General features: G+C 37.5%; 1 protein-coding gene across 10 annotated transcripts in view; it reads left to right on the forward strand.

Moving 5' to 3' along the window:
• The window catches only part of SLC4A4 (solute carrier family 4 member 4), a 351418-nt gene that overhangs the window by 144456 nt on the left and 189050 nt on the right, over positions 1-17912 (forward strand). For 8 of the 10 annotated variants that reach the window (XM_026510000.4, XM_044388202.3, XM_048211819.2 and 5 more), the window contains 2 exons: positions 3740-3900; positions 13784-13963. In XM_026510000.4, the coding sequence (XP_026365785.1) occupies positions 3740-3900; positions 13784-13963 (341 nt within the window). The remainder of the gene's footprint in view (positions 1-3739; positions 3901-13783; positions 13964-17912) is intronic. The other 2 variants (XM_048211820.2, XM_044388201.3) reach the window with 1 other exon arrangement.

The raw sequence follows: 17912 nt of genomic DNA on the forward strand, positions 1-17912 counted from the left end.
TTCTAAGACCTTGAAATAAATAAACTTTACCTAATAAACTCTTCCTCCAAGGTTACAACAGTTTTGTATTTGCAAGCATTTAAAAAGCTAACTTCTGAAATTAATTTTCCTATAACATGTCAAGTACCAAGACAAAAGGAAAAGTAGGGAACTTATTGCAAATATATTGTTATTCACAGTCACTATGAAGGGTAGATAGTAGCTTATTGTACATTTTACAGTAAAAATGTCTGTTTTTTTTTTTTTTAATGTAATTACATGGTTCTAAGTCACCTTAACAAATTCATTGGCACTCGGGTAGGCTGAACTTTGGTACCTTTGCCTTAGCCTTTTCTTTAATGGGTTCTAATTTGAATTGAGTATTTTTCAGGTTTTTTTTTTTTTTTTTCAAATTTGTCCTTGATAAGTGAGGAGGATAGCCATAGCATGTGTAGTTTCTGGAATGAAACTGCATGCAAACAATCTGTTTAAATGGGCAAACCATCACTTTATGTCTGAAAGCATATGTTGGAAGTATACTCTGTTCCTTGAACAATCAGAGCAATAGATTTTAAAGGAATTTAATAGCCATTATCCCAGAGTTTCCCTTATGTTGTTAGCTATACTATGATACGACATCATCACAACATTCAATATTTACTAACCTCAAAGTGAAATGGATGCTAAACTGAGCTACGAGATAATACTTATCCCTTAGGAATGTAGACTCTAAGAAACTGGCTAGTTTTGAGATTTTACATTTTCATTCCTTTATGATTAAATCTTGACCTAAAGGGCTGGTGTGTTCCAGGAGGGTGAGTAATGCTATTCCATAAATCTAAGCTAGTTGGGATTTATGATTTCTAAATGTACTGTTAAAACCTGTTTAAAGTCATATTTAAGTCTAGTCAGGTTGCCTACAATACAAACTGTAGGGATGAATGAAACTAAACATTGGTCACAAAAGAATGCGGTCATTTTGCTCCTTTTTTTTTTAAAGATTTATTTATTTGAGAGAGAGAGTGCATGAAAGTTGGGGGAGGGGCAGAGGGAGAGGGAAAGAAGCAGACTCCCTGCCAAGTGTGGGTACATAGGGCTCCATCTCACAACCCTGAGATCATGACTTGACCTGAAACCAACAGTCGGACACTTAATGGACTGAGCCACCCAGGCATCCCCCTTCTTTTTTATTTAAATTCAATTAGACCAATGTATGTACATCACTACCCCCCTCTTTTTTAAAGAAAATTTTATTAAACTTACATAGTTTGTACAGTTGAGAATGATGGCAGAAAAGAGCCACTCTCACGTATGTATGTATTTGGCAATACAAGTTTATGGCAACTGATAGGAAGGGGGTACTCATTCAGTAGAAATAAGAGGGAAGTGAAGGCTGTATGAAACACTCCCCTTTACTTCCCAGTTTCTAGTGGCTTTTGTTATTTATCTTGGGTTTAAATCATATGAGCTAAGATTCTATCCCGTAGCTAATAAGAGTTCTCTCAGGAATAAAAACAGGGAGTCACTACACTCTTTCTAGATAACATCCTTATATGTAATCCTCACGTGGTTTTATATACTACAGAATATTTTAATATACTAGAGTCTTATCTTGAGTAATAAATTATAACATCAAATGTAAATATGATTCACTATGGTGTACACCTGGAATTAGTAGATTGTTTTATGTCAATTACGCTTCAATACTCTTCAACATTATTTTATTTAAAGTTTTTATTTTAATTCTGGTTAGTTAACATACAGTGTTGTATTAGTTTCAGGTGTACAATATAGTGATTCAGCACTTCCATGCAACTCCTGGTGCTCATCACAACAAGTGCCCTCCTTAATCCCTGTCACCTATTTCACCCATCCCCCGACCCACCTCTTCAAAATTATTTTAAGAATGTAATATGATTTATGTAACAGTTATCAACAAACATGGGTAAAGATTGTGTGAGCAAGCTTGAAAAGATAATATACCTAAATTTAATCAATGAAATATACACTGTAAAATGATTACTCCTGAAATAACTCCAGTTGCTTTTATCTTTTTGGCAAATCCATAGAATTCTATAAGAGTATCATGTAAAATTGTCATTTTTCTCTCCTTTCTTTCTATTTCTGTGGGACTAATAGCAACCAAAGGGAAGAAGTACTAATTTAATTACACACACTCTCACACAAATATTAAGGGTCTTTTATTCTCTCTTGGGATGTTTCACAACTACTTGTATAGAAGGAAACAAGGTCCAGTTCGGAAGCTTTAGAACTTTGGTGGTGATGTGGGCTTTTTAACTTGTGAGGAAAATATGTAAAAATCTCCACTGTTTACATTTTGGGGGATACAGAGGAAAGGAAGAAGGTCTTGGAATTGAGGGTGAGGTTGGAGATAAGGTTACCATTGACATGTGGGAGTGCCCTGGCTGGGAGAGGCTTCTTGAGAGGAGTGCAGACAGAGGCTTTGGATAAGGCCAAACACTTCTCGATCTCACAAGTACTGGGTTTGATCAAAATTCTAAATTTTCTTTGACTCTATCTATGGCTGATCTCTTGATCTGTTTTCACTCCTGGTTCTAATGTGTTGTGTTTTTTTTTTGTTTTTTTTTTTGCCTCCTCTGGGGGTGGTGAGCAGTCTATAAATAATACCTTATGTAGAGCTTCCTCTGATCTCTGCCCTTTGTTCTCATCTTTAGTGAGCTAGGTGAGTGTTTAGCTTTTTCTAGGAAAACATTTTTCAATCATTAAACCTTTGGGTGAAGAATGTAGGAAAACAATTTTTTAACCCCCTCTGTATCTTTTTCAATATCTTTCAGAAGGTTTGAAGTGAGAGAAAGAAGCATTTTTCTTTGGGTCATAATGAATAGCGAAATGATGATGGTTTCGTGTCTTCCGTTACCAGCGTAGAAGTGTCTGTGCAATACATGGGATATAGAGACTGTCAAATGTGTTTTGTTTTCATTCCCATTAAACTTTTAAAAAGTTGCTCTTGCTAAGTTATCAAAATATTTAGGAATCTTAGAAAGAAGAAACCATGAAAGTGGGCTGTTTGCTCCATTGCTAAGGTTAATAGGAGATCTGTTATCGGAATAGATGTGTTGTTCACTGAACGTGTATATTTTTAAACACGTGTGTAACCAGACTTGAACGGTAAAGGTTCCATTAGAATCTCGATGAGAAGGGAACATGTGTCAGCTGAGAAATACAGAGTAAGACATAGCCACACATGCTGGCACTCTTTAAGTGTTAAAGGGGAATTTTATATTCATCTGACCATGTCATACACCATGTTTTTCAAATAATTAAGATAAATATTGGTTTAAAACTGATATTTCAACTTACATAAACTTGCCTTGTGAAGTCACAACAGAATTCTCACAATGGCGGTTATTTTTACACAGTGTGGGCTTTCATGGAGAATTTTGAAATGCACATTTTTTCCTATGTTATTTTAAAAATTTAGCAAAATAATCATTCTTCAGGATTTCATGGTTACATATAGACAGATATAAAACCAAGGATGCTTTGGATCTTTTTGGTTTATTTTCTTTCTCTCTAACACCAGGGGAAGAGACTCTAGTGACTCTGTTTGGTGTATTTATAAAGGTAATGCAGTTAATGATAAAATAAGCATTTAAGACTCCACCGAAGGAGACATTTTGGAAGTGGTGGTGGGGGTGGAGATGGAGGGATTGTTGTAGCTATTTCCAGAGGAGATTGGAATACTTTTAATTGCTGTTCATTAATCTCATGTTCCTAGGTGGATTAAGTTTGAAGAAAAAGTGGAACAGGGTGGGGAAAGATGGAGCAAGCCCCATGTGGCCACATTGTCCCTTCATAGCTTATTTGAGCTGAGGACATGTATGGAGAAGGGGTCCATCATGCTCGACAGGGAAGCTTCTTCTCTCCCACAGTTGGTGGGTAAGTATGTTGTTTTAAGTTTTATTTATTTTTTTTAGCTTTACCTAACTATCCATGGGTCTCCATTCATGCAGATGACTTCTAGTGTAAGCAGAGTTGAATATTCTGTAACATTTATTTTTGCTGTTTTTTATATTATAAGACAAGTAAGTGTTGTTGCAGAAGATTTGGAAAATACAGACAAATATTGAGAAGAAAATGAAAAAAAATCATCCATCATACCTCCGTAGCCATTGTTAACATTTTGGCGTGTTTTCATTAAAGATTTTATTTATTTGTTTGACACAGAGAGAGAGAGAGCACTAGTAGGGGGAGCAGCTGGCAGAGGGAGAAGCAGGGAACCTGATGTGGGACTCGATCCCAGGACCCTGGGATCATGACCTGAGCCAAAGGCATCCGCTTAACCAACTGAGCCACCCAGGTGCCCCAAGATAAGGTTAATATTTTGAATAGAGGCTTCCTCCCCCGTCCTTGGTTATATTGAACTGGAGATCTGGAGACTAGATTTCTAGAACTCCGACCTTGGACCTTGCACTAAGCTTCTCTGGGCCTCAGTTTTATCATCTGTAAAATAGGGCTTAAATCCTATGTAAGAAGGAAAATCATCTGGTTGCTGGGTTGGGACTACTTTTGTAGGTGGAAGTCAGGATCCTTTAACTGTATGGAAGAAAGATTGTGTGGGGCAAGGAGCCGGCAGAACCTTATGGGCTAGTGACCGAGTCATGTCACATTGGTGCTGAGTCTCAGTTATGTAAACACCATAACTAAACCTCATGGTGCAGGGCTGCATTGCTATCTTTTGCAGTTAGTGTTGTGTAGTGAATGTTAACTCGCCATGTTGAACACCTGGGGCACACATTGCTACCTCCCAAACAGTAGTCATTGTTTTCGTTTCCTTACAAAAGCCCGGCCTAAACTGCCTTATTGCCCTTCAGATCCAGGTGTGCTGAAGATCATGTGTTTCTCAAAAAGAAGTGCAGGGGCTGTATTTGGCATTCCTAGGAAAATTCATTAACTAGATGACCACTGGACCTGTATAGATGACTATACTTTCCCAAGGGGTCTGCAGGGTGCCTCATTTGGGATTATGGGGAAGAGGATGTGGATTGTGGCCCCATAGAAAGTGACCAGTGCAAAATTCTTGTGTGATTTCAGACTTACTACAAAATTTCTTTGAATATCTGTAGCCAAAAGGCTTGTCTATGGCATGTGTGTAGTTTTTAATTTTTTAAACTTTTTTTATATAAACAGTGGGAAACCGATAGCATTTGTATTGGAAGAAAAGATTAGTTGTCAAATGAGGCATATATCTTCCTGATGTATATGTAACTGATTCTTCTTCAGAGAGCTTGTTAGTTCCATTTGCAAAGAAGTCCCACATTTTTCGTGAACCTGAGGTGCTTAAGGTACAAGTGGAGAAGGGGAAAAGGCTAATGTGAAGAAACTGGGTGGACAGAATTAATTAGTTCCTGCATTTTTCAGCAGTGGTGCATGGGCTTCTGCAATGTGCCAGACATTGTTCCAGGCCCTGGAATTAGGTTTGCAAATCTGTCACTTTTGTAAATGGGTAAGTTACAAATCCGCATCCACATAGTTAGAAGATAACGTAGGAAATGACCTCTATGTAGAATTTTTCATATTTGACAAGGCAAGTGAGGCTGAAAATGGATATTTGGATATATTCTTGTGCCCAGAGAAGATGAGCCCATCTACAAAGACAGAAGCCAGCAGAAGGGATGGTTTTCTGGGTGATTTATTTTACTGCAAGGGAGATTGTTACTCAAAAAAATATCATGGTTAGCAAAAATCCGTCCAGTTTTTGAGTGAGAATTGCAATTTGTGTGTGTTTAGACTTTAAGAACTAATCTAGAGCAAAGATGTCTGAAATTAGACAAGTTGAAAAAATAAGTCAGAATTCATGAATGCTGGGTAAAATGGAAATTAAACTTGTGACTAGGCAAGATATAGGCCATCTCAGGGGAGGATATGTGTTGTTGTTTAAGGGTCACTAGAAAGGTTCCAGTATTAAGAAAGTAGGACTTGGGCTTTTCTGTAAAACTGTCTTTGGGGTCTTTAGTACCAGAAAGGGCCATCTTAAGGGGCTTCTGCTCATCAGCAATTGACTGATCTTTTCCATGCACTAAAAGACAAAATCCCACATTATATTGGAGCTTGTTAGCCAATGGCCAAAGACAGAGGTTCTGGTATTCACTAGATTTAAGAAAGATTCATTAGGCATGTTAAGTTCTCACCTTAATTTTCCATTACTTTTTATTATCAGTTGTGGACTTTTTCTCTAACCACCATCTCTTTATTTTTAAAAATTGTCATTATATTTTACAATTAGACACCACCAGGTCCCTTTGAAGTACCATCACTCTCATTCTGGAGCTGATAATACAGAAAAATAATTCAGAGGCAAATAACACACATTAGAAGTGGGAGGAAAGAAGGAAAGAAGGAAGGGAAGGAGGGAAGGAGGAAGGAAGGAAGGGGATCAGATTTGCAGGAGTGGAGGGAACATGTTTGAAAGAGTGTAACTGTCTGAAAAAAATATTTAATAATCCTCAAAGAATCAAAGTCTCATAGAGGGTTAAAACACATGAAGGAAAAAAAGCCCTAATTTCATTTTATATGACAGAAGATGGCATGGTAACTTGAAGAATTATTGTATTATTTATTTGGCTATTAAAAAAGTCCTTTTCTAGCAGAAGGTAAAGTGGTGGTTTTGTTCTGCATCCTGCCGATAATTCGGACTTGAAAATTATGTACAGCTAAACCTCTAAGGCTCATCTCCCCCTCCGCCCCGTTTTATCTCCACAAAAGAGAAGAAAAAGAAATAATAGTGGGTGTGATTATACAAACATACAATAGCGTGGTTTTTATCTTTCTTTGCAGTCCACCTGCTACTCCCTCTCAGTGGCCTGAAAGGCAGCCTCCCTCTGCAGGTGCAGAGCCGTCACCACGTGACTGCTTAAGCAGGTGTCACTGCTCACACTTACATACAGCATTCAGCCTAATTCTGATTCTCCTCAGGACAACTCCTTGTTTTCTTCATGAAGAACCCCTTTTGAATGCTAATAAAAAATGTTGTCTTTGAAGTAATTAAAGGATAAAACAACATTTTCATGGGCTATTTTAATAGTGTGATTATTACTATCATCATTATAATCCTACAATTAAAGAGTATCATTCATGCAGGAAGGCAAGTACATGAGAATTTTCCTGTCCTCCTTAGTTAAGAAATGATAAGCCATTTCAGGTATTTTATTATGATGGGAAATGGATTAGGAAAATGTCGTAGCTCTATTTTTGGAGTTCTCATTTTTATATCTAAAGACATTCCTGAGCTGTGCATGTTGGCAGATGTGTTAGTTGTGTTGTTTCTTGCTTTTAACACCTTTTATATTTTCAAATGGCAACATATTTATTTTGTATCACAAAACTAATAAATGTTCTTTTTCAAATAATCCAGAAAAATAAAACACACAAAAATCAAAATACCGCCATTCACAGCTACACTCCCAGTAGTTTTTCTGTACATCCCTGTTTACAAATATGAAATTTATTTTACAAATGAGATCATACTATAACACTTTAATCTGCCCTCTTTCTTTTTTTAAAGATTTTATTTGTTTATTTGACAGAGAGAGAGGGAACACAAGCAGGGGGAGTGGGAGCGGAAGAAGCAGGCTCCCAGTGGAGGAGCCTGATGCGGGGCTCGATCCCATAACGCCAGGATCACGCCCTGAGCCAAAGGCAGACGCTTAACGACTGAGCCACCCAGGCGCCCTAATCTGCCCTTTTTAACTTAAAAACTTAACATGAATTTCTTTCCATGAGATTAAATACAAATGTAAACATCATTTTGATGGTTGCAAATATTTAGTAATGTATCGTTGGGCATTTAAGTTGCCTTCAAGTTTTTATTGTAAGGAATAGAAGTGAACATTTTTGTTACGCTTTTGTGAAATTGTTTGCTTTTTTAGTACAGATTTCTAATGGTGAAATATCCAAAGAGTTTGAACATATTAAAGGGTTTTGTTTACGTTACTTGCCGAATGGCCTTCAAGAAAGGTTGTGCTAGTTATTACCATCATTGTCAGGATATGGGGCTCCCTGTGGCACCCCCCTTCACATCACTGCTCGTTTACATTTTGCTACTTTGATAGATTTACAAAATCTCATAATTGGTGATATTTATATAAATTTGCTTAAACTGCCTTTGTTAGTCCCGAAGTTTAATCTTTCTTTGGCGTTGTATTTCTTTTACAAATGTTTGTCACTTTTGGCCATTTTTTGTTGCATGAACACCATTCTGTGGGTTTGCAGCACTTCTGGCTATATCTTTTTTTTTTTTTTTTTTGGTCGAGAGCTTACTTTTTTTTTTGGTTTTTTTTTTGACCCTTTTATTTGCCCTTTTATTAAAAACATAAAATAATCAGACTATGCTTTCCCCTGGTTTGTTAAACCCAAGAATGTACCTATAGTCCAACCCTTTTAACAGAACCTTTAAAAATAAATTTTATATGGTATTTGTCTTTCTTTGACTTATTTTGCTTAGTGTTATATAGTCTCGCTCCATCCACATCAATGCAAAGGGCAAAATTTCATTCTTATTGAAGGCTGAGTAATATTCCATTATATATATATATCCCCCATAACTTCTTCATCCATTCATCAAAGGACATTTGGGCTCTTTTCATAATTTGCCTATTATTGATAATGTTGCTATAAACATTGGGGCACATGTGCCCCCTTTTTTTTTTTTTTTTTTAATGATTTTTTATTATATTATGTTAGTCACCATACAGTGCATCCCCGGTTTCCGATGTAAGGCTCGATGATTCATTAGTTGTGTATAACACCCAGTGCACCATGCAATACGTGCCCTCCTTACTACCCATCACCGGTCTATCCCATTCCCCCACCCCCCTCCCCTCTGAGGTCCTCAGTTTGTTTCTCATAGTCCATAGTCTCTCATGTTTCATTCCCCCTTCTGATTACCCCCCTTTCTTTATCCCTTTCTTCCCCTACCGATCATCCTAGTTCTTATGTTCCATAGATGAGAGAAAACATATGATAGTTGTCTTTCTCTGCTTGACTTATTTCACTTAGCATTATCTCCTCCAGTGCCGTCCATGTTGCAGCAAATGTTGAGAACTCGTTCTTTCTGATAGCTGAGTAATATTCCATTGTATATATGGACCACAACTTCTTAATCCAGTCATCTGTTGAAGGGCATCTCGGCTCCTTCCACGATTTAGCTATTGTGGACATTGCTGCTATGAACATTGGGGTGCATATGGCCCTTCTCTTCACTATGTCTGCATCTTTGGGGTAAACACCCAGTAGTGCAATGGCTGGGTCATAGGGTAGCTCAATTTTTAACTTTTTAAGGGACCTCCACACTGTTTTCTAGAGTGGCTGTACCAACTTGCATTCCCACCAACAATGTAGGAGGGATCCCCTTTCTCCACATCCTCTCCAACAATTGTTGTTTCTTGCCTTGTCTATTTTTGCCATTCTAACTGGCGTAAGGTGGTATCTCAGTGTGGTTTTGATTTGAATTTCCTTGATGGCTAATGATTTTGAACATTTTTTCATGTGTCTGTTAGCCATTTGTATGTCTTCATTGGAAAAGTGTCTGTTCATATCTTCTGCCCATTTTTTGATTTGTTTATTTGTTTCTCGTGTATTGAGTTTGAGAAGTTCTTTGTAGATCTTGGATACCAGTCCTCTATCTGTAGTGTCATTTGCAAATATCTTCTCCCATTCCGTGGGCTGCCTCTTAGTTTTTCTGACTGTTTCCTTAGCTGTGCAGAAACTTTTAATCTTGATGAAGTCCCATCAATTCATTTTATCTTTTGTTTCTCTTGCCTTTGGGGATGTGTCATGAAAAAGGTTGCTTTGGCCGATGTCGTAGAGGTTGCTGCCTATGTTCTCCTCTAGGATTTTGATGGATTCCTGTCTCACATCGAGGTCTTTCATCCATTTGGAGTTTATTTTTGTGTATGGTGTGAGATAGTGGTCAAGTTTCATTCTCTTGCATGTAGCTGTCCAATTTTCCCAGCACCATTTATTGAAGAGACTGTCTTTTTCCCACCGGATGTTTTTTCCTGCTTTATCAAATATTAGTTGCCCAAAGAGCCGAGGGTCCATTTCTGGGCTCTCTATTCTGTTCCATTGGTCTATGTGTCTGTTGTTGTGCCAGTACCATGCTGTCTTTGTGATCACAGCTTTGTAGTACAGCTCGAAATCCGGCATTGTGATGCCCCCAGCTTTGTTTTTCCTTTTCAACAGTTTCTTGGAGATTCGGGGCCTTTTCTGTTTCCATACAAATTTAAGGACTATTTGTTCCAGTTCTTTGAAAAATGTCCTCGGTATTTTGATCGGGATAGCATTGAAAGTGTAGATTGCTCTGGGTAGCATGGACATTTTAACTATGTTAATTCTTCCAATCCATGAGCATGGAATATCTTTCCATCTTTTTATGTCTTCCTCAATGTCTTTCAAGAGTGATTTATAGTTTCTAGAATAAAGGTCCTTTATGTCTCTGGTTAAGTTAATTCCAAGGTAACGTATGGTTTTTGGTGCTATTGTAAATGGGATGGATTCCCTAATTTCTCTTTCTTCGTTCTCGTTATTCGTGTACAGAAATGCAACTGATTTCTGAGCATTGATTTTGTATCCCGCCACGTTACTGAATTGCTCTATAACTTCTAATAGTTTGGGAGTGGCTTCTTTTGGGTTTTCCATATAGAGTATCATGTCATCCCTGAAGAGAGACATTTTGACTTCTTCTTTGCCGATTTGAATACCTTTGATCCCTTTTTGTTGTCTGATTGCTGTTGCAAGGACTTCTAGTACTATGTTGAATAATAGTGGCGAGAGTGGGCATCCTTGTCGAGTTCCTGATCTTAAGGGAAAGGCTTCCAGCTTTTCCCCATTGAGAATAATATTTGCAGTAGGCTTTTCATAGATGGCTTTTATGAGATTAAGAAATGTACCTTCTATTCCTACACTCTGAAGGGTTTTAATCAGGAAAGGATGCTGTATTTTGTCAAATGCTTTTTTGGCATCGATTGAGAGGATCATATGGTTCCTGAGTCTTTTCTTGTTGATATGATGCATCACGCTGATTGATTTGCGAATATTGAACCACGCTTGCATCCCAGGTATGAATCCCACTTGATCGTGATGGATAATCCTTTTAATGTACTGTTGGATTCTATTAGCAAGTATCTTGTTGAGGATTTTGGCGTCCATATTCATTAGGGAAATCGGTCTGTAATTCTCCTTTCTGAGGGGGTCTTTGCCAGGTTTGGGGATCAAGGTAATATTGGCCTCATAGAATGAGTTTGGTAGCTTTCCTTCTGTTTCTATTTTTTGAAATAGTAGAGCTTACTTTTTTTAATAAAGAAAAACACTGTGTGATATGGAAAAAGATGTCAACTGTGAGTCAAAAACCAGGGGGAGTTGTGCCTCTAGCTGAGGGCAAGTCACCTCTTTTGTCTTTTGCCCTCTCTCTTCCCATCAGTACAAGAGCCTGCAAACTTGGTGTTTCCTGAGGTTTCTTTCGGCTCTGCTCTCTCCTACATTTGGCACATTCTCTCCCAATTGGTAGTGTTTGTGGGATTTTGAACACTGAAGGCTTAATTTCAGTGTAGCTGTGAAATGTTACTGCCCCCACTTTCCTTGAAAGGTTTTGTAGTTTGTGCTTTAAAAGATCGCTGTAATGTGGGCCATTTTATGGAAACTTAATGAAGGGCATAAGCCACACAGATGTCTTAACCTGTTCTAACCAGTGATTTCCAGGCATTAGTAACAGAGGGCCGGCTGTGCCTATGTACGCATAGGTTTGAGATTACAAGGGAAGGCAAGCATAGAGGGAGGCCCTGCCAGGAAGGGTAGATAAGGGAACACTTTAATCCGCAACCCTGGAATTAGAGTAGGAGCTTGATAACATGTGCTGCAGATATGTCGGGCTGTTTGTTAATTTTTATGGTTCTTCTGTAAAATGGACCTTCCACACTGAACAAGACTTCAAGGGAAACGAGAAGAGTAGCACCTAATTATTTTACTGTGGAACAGAGGGTTAACTGTAATTATAGGATCAGTTCTGAGTGTTTCACTAAGAAGGGTTTGTGCAGTTAAAAACACTCAGAGCTAAAAGCCACTCGCAAACCAAAACATTCCTGAACTCTCCCTGCCTTGCCCAAGCTCCCCACCAAGTGGCCCAGTGTTATGTGACATTTATGGCCTCTGTGTAAGACATGTGACAGAAAATCCTGGATTCAGCCTCTGCTTGGCTTCCAAGTAGCTGCTTGTATACTATGTACGTTGTCAGCATCTAGCTATAGGCTGTCAGGCCAGTTCTTCGAGTGCTTCCTATTAAGATGGTCTTCCGGGAGTACAGTTATGGCCCAGCAGAGCCCCCGGAACATCTGTAACTTCTCTTAGGAGTTGTTATTATCCTACCGGTTCCCATCACATTTTTCATCAGACTTTTACAAGAGAAGAGCTTTTATACCCATCTCCACTTTTTTTAAAAAAAGATTTATTTATTTGAGAGAGAGTGTGAGCATGAACGGAGGGGAGGGGCAGTAGAAGAGGGTAAGAATCTCAAGCAGACACCATGCTGAGCATGGAGCCTGACACAGGGCTCAGGCTCAGGACCCTGAGATCGTGACCTGAGCTGAAATCAAGAGTCAGACGCTTAACTGACTGAGCTACCCGGGTGCCCCTCTAATCACTTTTGTATATTAGGAACTTTGCCCAAGGTGTGCTAGATGTACTCATATACCTGAAAAGGTAGGCATGGGAGCCACTCATTGTTCTGGTTCTATGCCAGAGACGAACGCTCCACCTGCATACAATGAATGAGGTCATGTCCTGTCACTGCATATCTTGTATAGGTTCTGTGATGATTTGGCCAGAACCCTATTCTGGACAGAGGAAATGTCGACCTGTCATGTGACATTAGAGAAGGATGCACCAGGCTATGTTTATGCCATACTGTTGACATGCTGACTTGCGAGAAAGAGGATTTCTTCTTTTAGCAGAGCCACCCATGGAGCAGTTTCTATGAAACACAGTTATCTTTTCCAATTAAAGCCATTCTAAAAACAAGAGCTAATAGAAATTGTAACTTTTTTGTAGTAAGACTAAAATTTTATATTAAATTCTGGTCAGTTTATATTTTACAATGATTAATGGAATATATTGAAAAGGCTTTTGTTGGATCCAAACAAGAAGAATAGCCTCCCTTTTTAGAAAAGATGAAGGCATAGATTTGTAGTTTAGTCTCTTTCATTGGATTAATTGATGTTCAAATAACCTGATATGAGGAACAGTATTGTTTTCCTTTCCTTTGTCCTATCTTAAGGAAAATATGTCATTGCAGAAGAATTTGGTAAAGTAAATCTAGAAATCAGTATTGTCACTACATTAAATTTTGCATATTCTCTTCAAGTTTTTTTATATCATTTATATTTCTGGCACACTTGCTATGATAGAGTACATGAAATTTTTTAATCTTTTTGCTTAATTGAAAAAATGTAAATTACTTATTGTGTTACTCATAGAAGAATGTGATTAATGTGAATTCACTATTAACTGGGATTTAAAAAAAAGGACAAGATGATTCTTCCTCTCCAAACATGTAATTCATAGTGGAATATTTATAACTTTCTCATTACCACCAGAATCTCTGTCCTCTATCTTTACTCTTCATAGAAAGTGGGAAGTTGGAAATTTGGGAAATACCATATTGATAGTCAGTTTGAGGATGGTGTCCATAAAGTTGGGGTAAAAAATTAACTTTGTGATCTTGTGACTGAGTTTTGCTTTTTGTTTTTGTTTTTGTTTGTTTTTGTATCAGAGATGATTGTAGACCATCAGATTGAGACAGGCCTATTGAAACCTGACCTTAAGGATAAGGTGACCTACACTTTGCTCCGGAGGCACCGGCATCAAACCAAGAAGTCTAACCTTCGATCCCTGGCTGACATTGGGAAGACAGTCTCCAGTGCAAGTAGGATGTTTACCAACCCTGATAATGGTAATGCAGGGCCAAACAGCTGGCATGCTCTCTTACCTTTCTCACTCACCTTTACTCCACCTTGTGTCATCGGTTGTTTTTACCCCTCTTCATAGTTCCTCTTTCCTCAAGTTCATATGCCACAGCCATTTCCTAATGACACTTTTATCCAGTTGGGCAGGTTTGTAGTCCTGTTGGAGAGATTTCAGCAGTTACTGAGGCCGAAGATGCCAAGATGCCTTGCTTGCTCCCATATACGTCTAGTCTGAGTGACTGAGATGGTTTTGGTAATATCACTATGATGAAACAACTGAATATTTCGGATGAGTCTTCAAACTTGTAGATTTTTGAGTATATCAAGTAACATGCCTTTGACTTGGGGTGTGTCAGAACTAGGAGGGTAGACTGAGATATGATAAATGCTCTGAATTCTAGTATCATAAAGTGTTTGCTAAGTATGTGAGATGGTGTCTACTTTATGATCATTATTTATCCAAGTAAGGCTGAATAGTCCATTTATCACTTAATAAAGTCTAAGCCTACAAAAAGAAAAGAAAAAGAATCGTCTGCTCTTTTGTTATATGATAATGATGGGTAGATGTGGGAATAATTATTCAGGTGGGATACTACCCTTTTATACAGTAATAGGAAAGGTACTGTGTGTGATTTATATTCTGTTGCATTTAGCAGAGTTTTCTGTAAAGTAGCTATCTTTTGTATTATTGTTTTTGTTTCAAATACATTTCATGGTTGTGTATAATCTGAGAAGGGAGAAGCTAATTTCCAGAAAGTATGGAAAATGAAAGCATGACGGAAAGTGTAGCTAAACATTTGGCTGGTAGAACCCGGTCTCTCTCATCCCACCTTGGTCTTTTTTAGTACTAAGAGAAATGAATAGATAAGGGAGTGTCTAATTCATTGCCTTCATCTGTACTTTCAGAATAGCGTAAAATATTTTGCCATGGGGAAGGTGGACTAAATGAATTGTATAAACTGAATTCTAACTTAGCCACTCCATTTCTGGAAATTGAGTTTTCTGACTTAATATTAAAGCTAATGGTTGGCTGGAAGAGAACTTACTGTTAGCAAACTTTCTCTGGTGTATTTTTGAACCATTCCATTATTGTAGTTTCCTAATGAGTGTCTAGTCATTAAGTAGAGTCAAATGAAAAGTTCAGTTTTATTGACTGACTTATACATTGATTTAACTGCTACCATAAATTTTTTAAAGAGCAAAGCAAGTTATAAATAAATAAGTAAAACAAGTGCTCTTTATAAAAAACATTCACAAAAAGAAGAATCTAATTTAGAATATTCCTACTACATTACCTGCCATATTGCTGCTGACTGGAAATGTGTTATTTTTTGTATATTTTTTTTGCTTCTTTTTTCAGTTGTAATTTTGAAGAGCTTAATGGCTGGAAATGTTATGGGATGAACAGTGGGTTACAACTGATGTCACAAATACTTCATTTTAAAAGCAGCCCTGTTTTTAAAATTATGGCAGCTAAAGTAAAAGTCTTGTCTTTTATGTTTTATTTCTTATCCTCTTCTTCATTTAAATGCAATTCCATGATTTGGAGATTAATTTTTTTTTATCATGAAGTTAGTACTTATTGTTAAAGAAGCGAGAAAGTGCATTGTTTTCAAGTATTGCTGTATTTGCAAAGAGAAGTGGAATGGATATGGCAGGATGAGGGTGCCTTCCACCAGTCTAGTCTGAGCTTCCTTTTCATGAAGTGCAGGCAGAGTAGAAATTAAGAACAGATAGATCTTGGAGACAGTATTTTGTGTTTTAGGAGAAAGCATTTGGATGTGGAATACAGCTGATATGTTGATATCATCCATCATTCAATCTTTTATTCTATCAGTAGATCTTTGTACTTGAGAGCAAAGTTGAAATTGCCCTTGTCATTCACCTTTCACTTGTGAAATGTTATATATGCTGGGTAGAAAGCAAATAGGGAGCTCAGTCACTTCTTCCTGTCTAGCTCTTCAGCTGATCAGCTTACACCCTCAAGTGTGGAATATGATTAGGCCTTTTTAAACATGTTATTATTGGCCTTTGTGTTACCTAACTCCTTTTAAATATCCAGAGGCAAGATTTGACTTTGAGAGATTCCATGGTAATGACTTTAATGGGCCTCTAAGGTACATTATTATAAATTATTAGATGGCAAATTTTTGGTTTTCTAAAAGCACTTTTTCTTATTTGCAAGTTTATACAGTTACCTTTATATGTTAGGGTTTAATTACCTGATATCTTTAACAACTATGAAATGTTGTTAGAATAAATTTCTAAAACAAAGAATCATATGGTTGTGGCTACTATTTTAATAAATGGGAATCTTATATCTGTTATTGTTGGAGCTAGTTTCTAACATGGTATCCCCATGTAAAATCTAGATAAACTTGAGTTACTTTAGTCTTATGTTATAGGCGAGAAAATCGACATTGTTTTCTTTAGTTATGATAGCTACAGTGCAATTAATAGCTGAAATTTATGGAGAAACTTGGGAATTGGGATTTTTTTCATTTCCCAGTGGTATGCTGGAACTACTTCTATCTACTCACAAGAGCCAGTCAGGAACTTTGCAAGCCAGTTTCAAACAGCTTCCATTAAAAATTAAATTATGTGCACATACCATTAAATAATGATATTAAAAACAGAGGTAATTACTCAAAATTCATCATTTCCTACTTATTTTATTGCATTGTTCTGGAGTTTACACTCTTCATGTTGTTAGCATCTGTTGTGTATGTATGGTGGAAATACTACAAAATGGTGTGCAGTCACCTTTTCCCAACTCTGTTCAGTGACTTCATTTTGGTAACTTGACATAAGCCGTGGTAGTAGCATTTACAACATAGAAATCAGCAAATTCAAATCAGAGCTTGATTTATTGTTTTGTCACTTGTCTGTAGGCTTTAGAAAGTGATGGAGAAAAGGCTAATAGTGCAGATTCAATTTAAGTGCATAGTGTCTATGGCCATTGCCTAGTCAGTTTGAGCTCTTAATAAATTACCACAGACTGGGGGGGTTAAACAACAAGCATTTATTTCTCACAGTTCTGGAGACTGGGAGGTCCAAGATCAAGGTGCCACAGATTTGGTTCTTGGTGAAGGCCCTCTTCCTGGCTTGTAGATGGTTGTCTTTTCATTGTATCTTCACATGGCAGATGGAAATCCATCATCTTCCTCCTCTTTCTTTTCATAAGGGCATTAATCCCATTCATGAAGGCTCTATCCTCATGACCTAATTTCCTCCCGAAGCCCCCACCTCCTCCTATCACATTGGCTGGGAGAGTTAGGATTTCAACATATGAATATTGGGAGGATACAAACATTCAATCCATAACAGCTTTTAAAATGTGAAGAGCACAAAGAATCCTGTAAATACTTGGCTGGTATTCAAAAACTATTACCCAGTTTTAGCAAAGGAGTCACCCTCATGATTGAGGAATGAGTGAGGTCTGACATGTCTTCATTGTTTCACTTTTGTCCTACTTGTTAGCATATATGATAATGGATGTTCAACAAGGATGTTGCAACTATGTTTGGTTGCCAGTTGCAACCATAAGTTGGCTATTGCTAAAAGAGTTTGGTAAAAATTAACAAAAGCATTCATGAGAATCAACTGGCTATATGCAATTTACAATAGAGTATTACATATTTTATTATTACTTGTATGTGTGCTGCCTGTCCTTTATATCAGTAAAATTTACTACACAGACACACACAGACATACACACACACAGACATACACACATACACACACACACACACACACACACACACACACACATGCTTTTTCCCTGGAGAGCTGGTTTTCTCAAACATTTAGCAGCATACCCATTAACAGCTCACCATTGTCTCTCCATAGCTAAAGATTAACACTCATTTTTTAGGGTCCCGATATAGCTTTGGGTTCAAGATAATTTAGTGTTTTTAAAAAGAACTGAAAGCCATT

This window comes from Ursus arctos, unplaced genomic scaffold (assembly GCF_023065955.2).
Source record: "Ursus arctos isolate Adak ecotype North America unplaced genomic scaffold, UrsArc2.0 scaffold_9, whole genome shotgun sequence".
NCBI lineage: Eukaryota > Metazoa > Chordata > Mammalia > Carnivora > Ursidae > Ursus > Ursus arctos.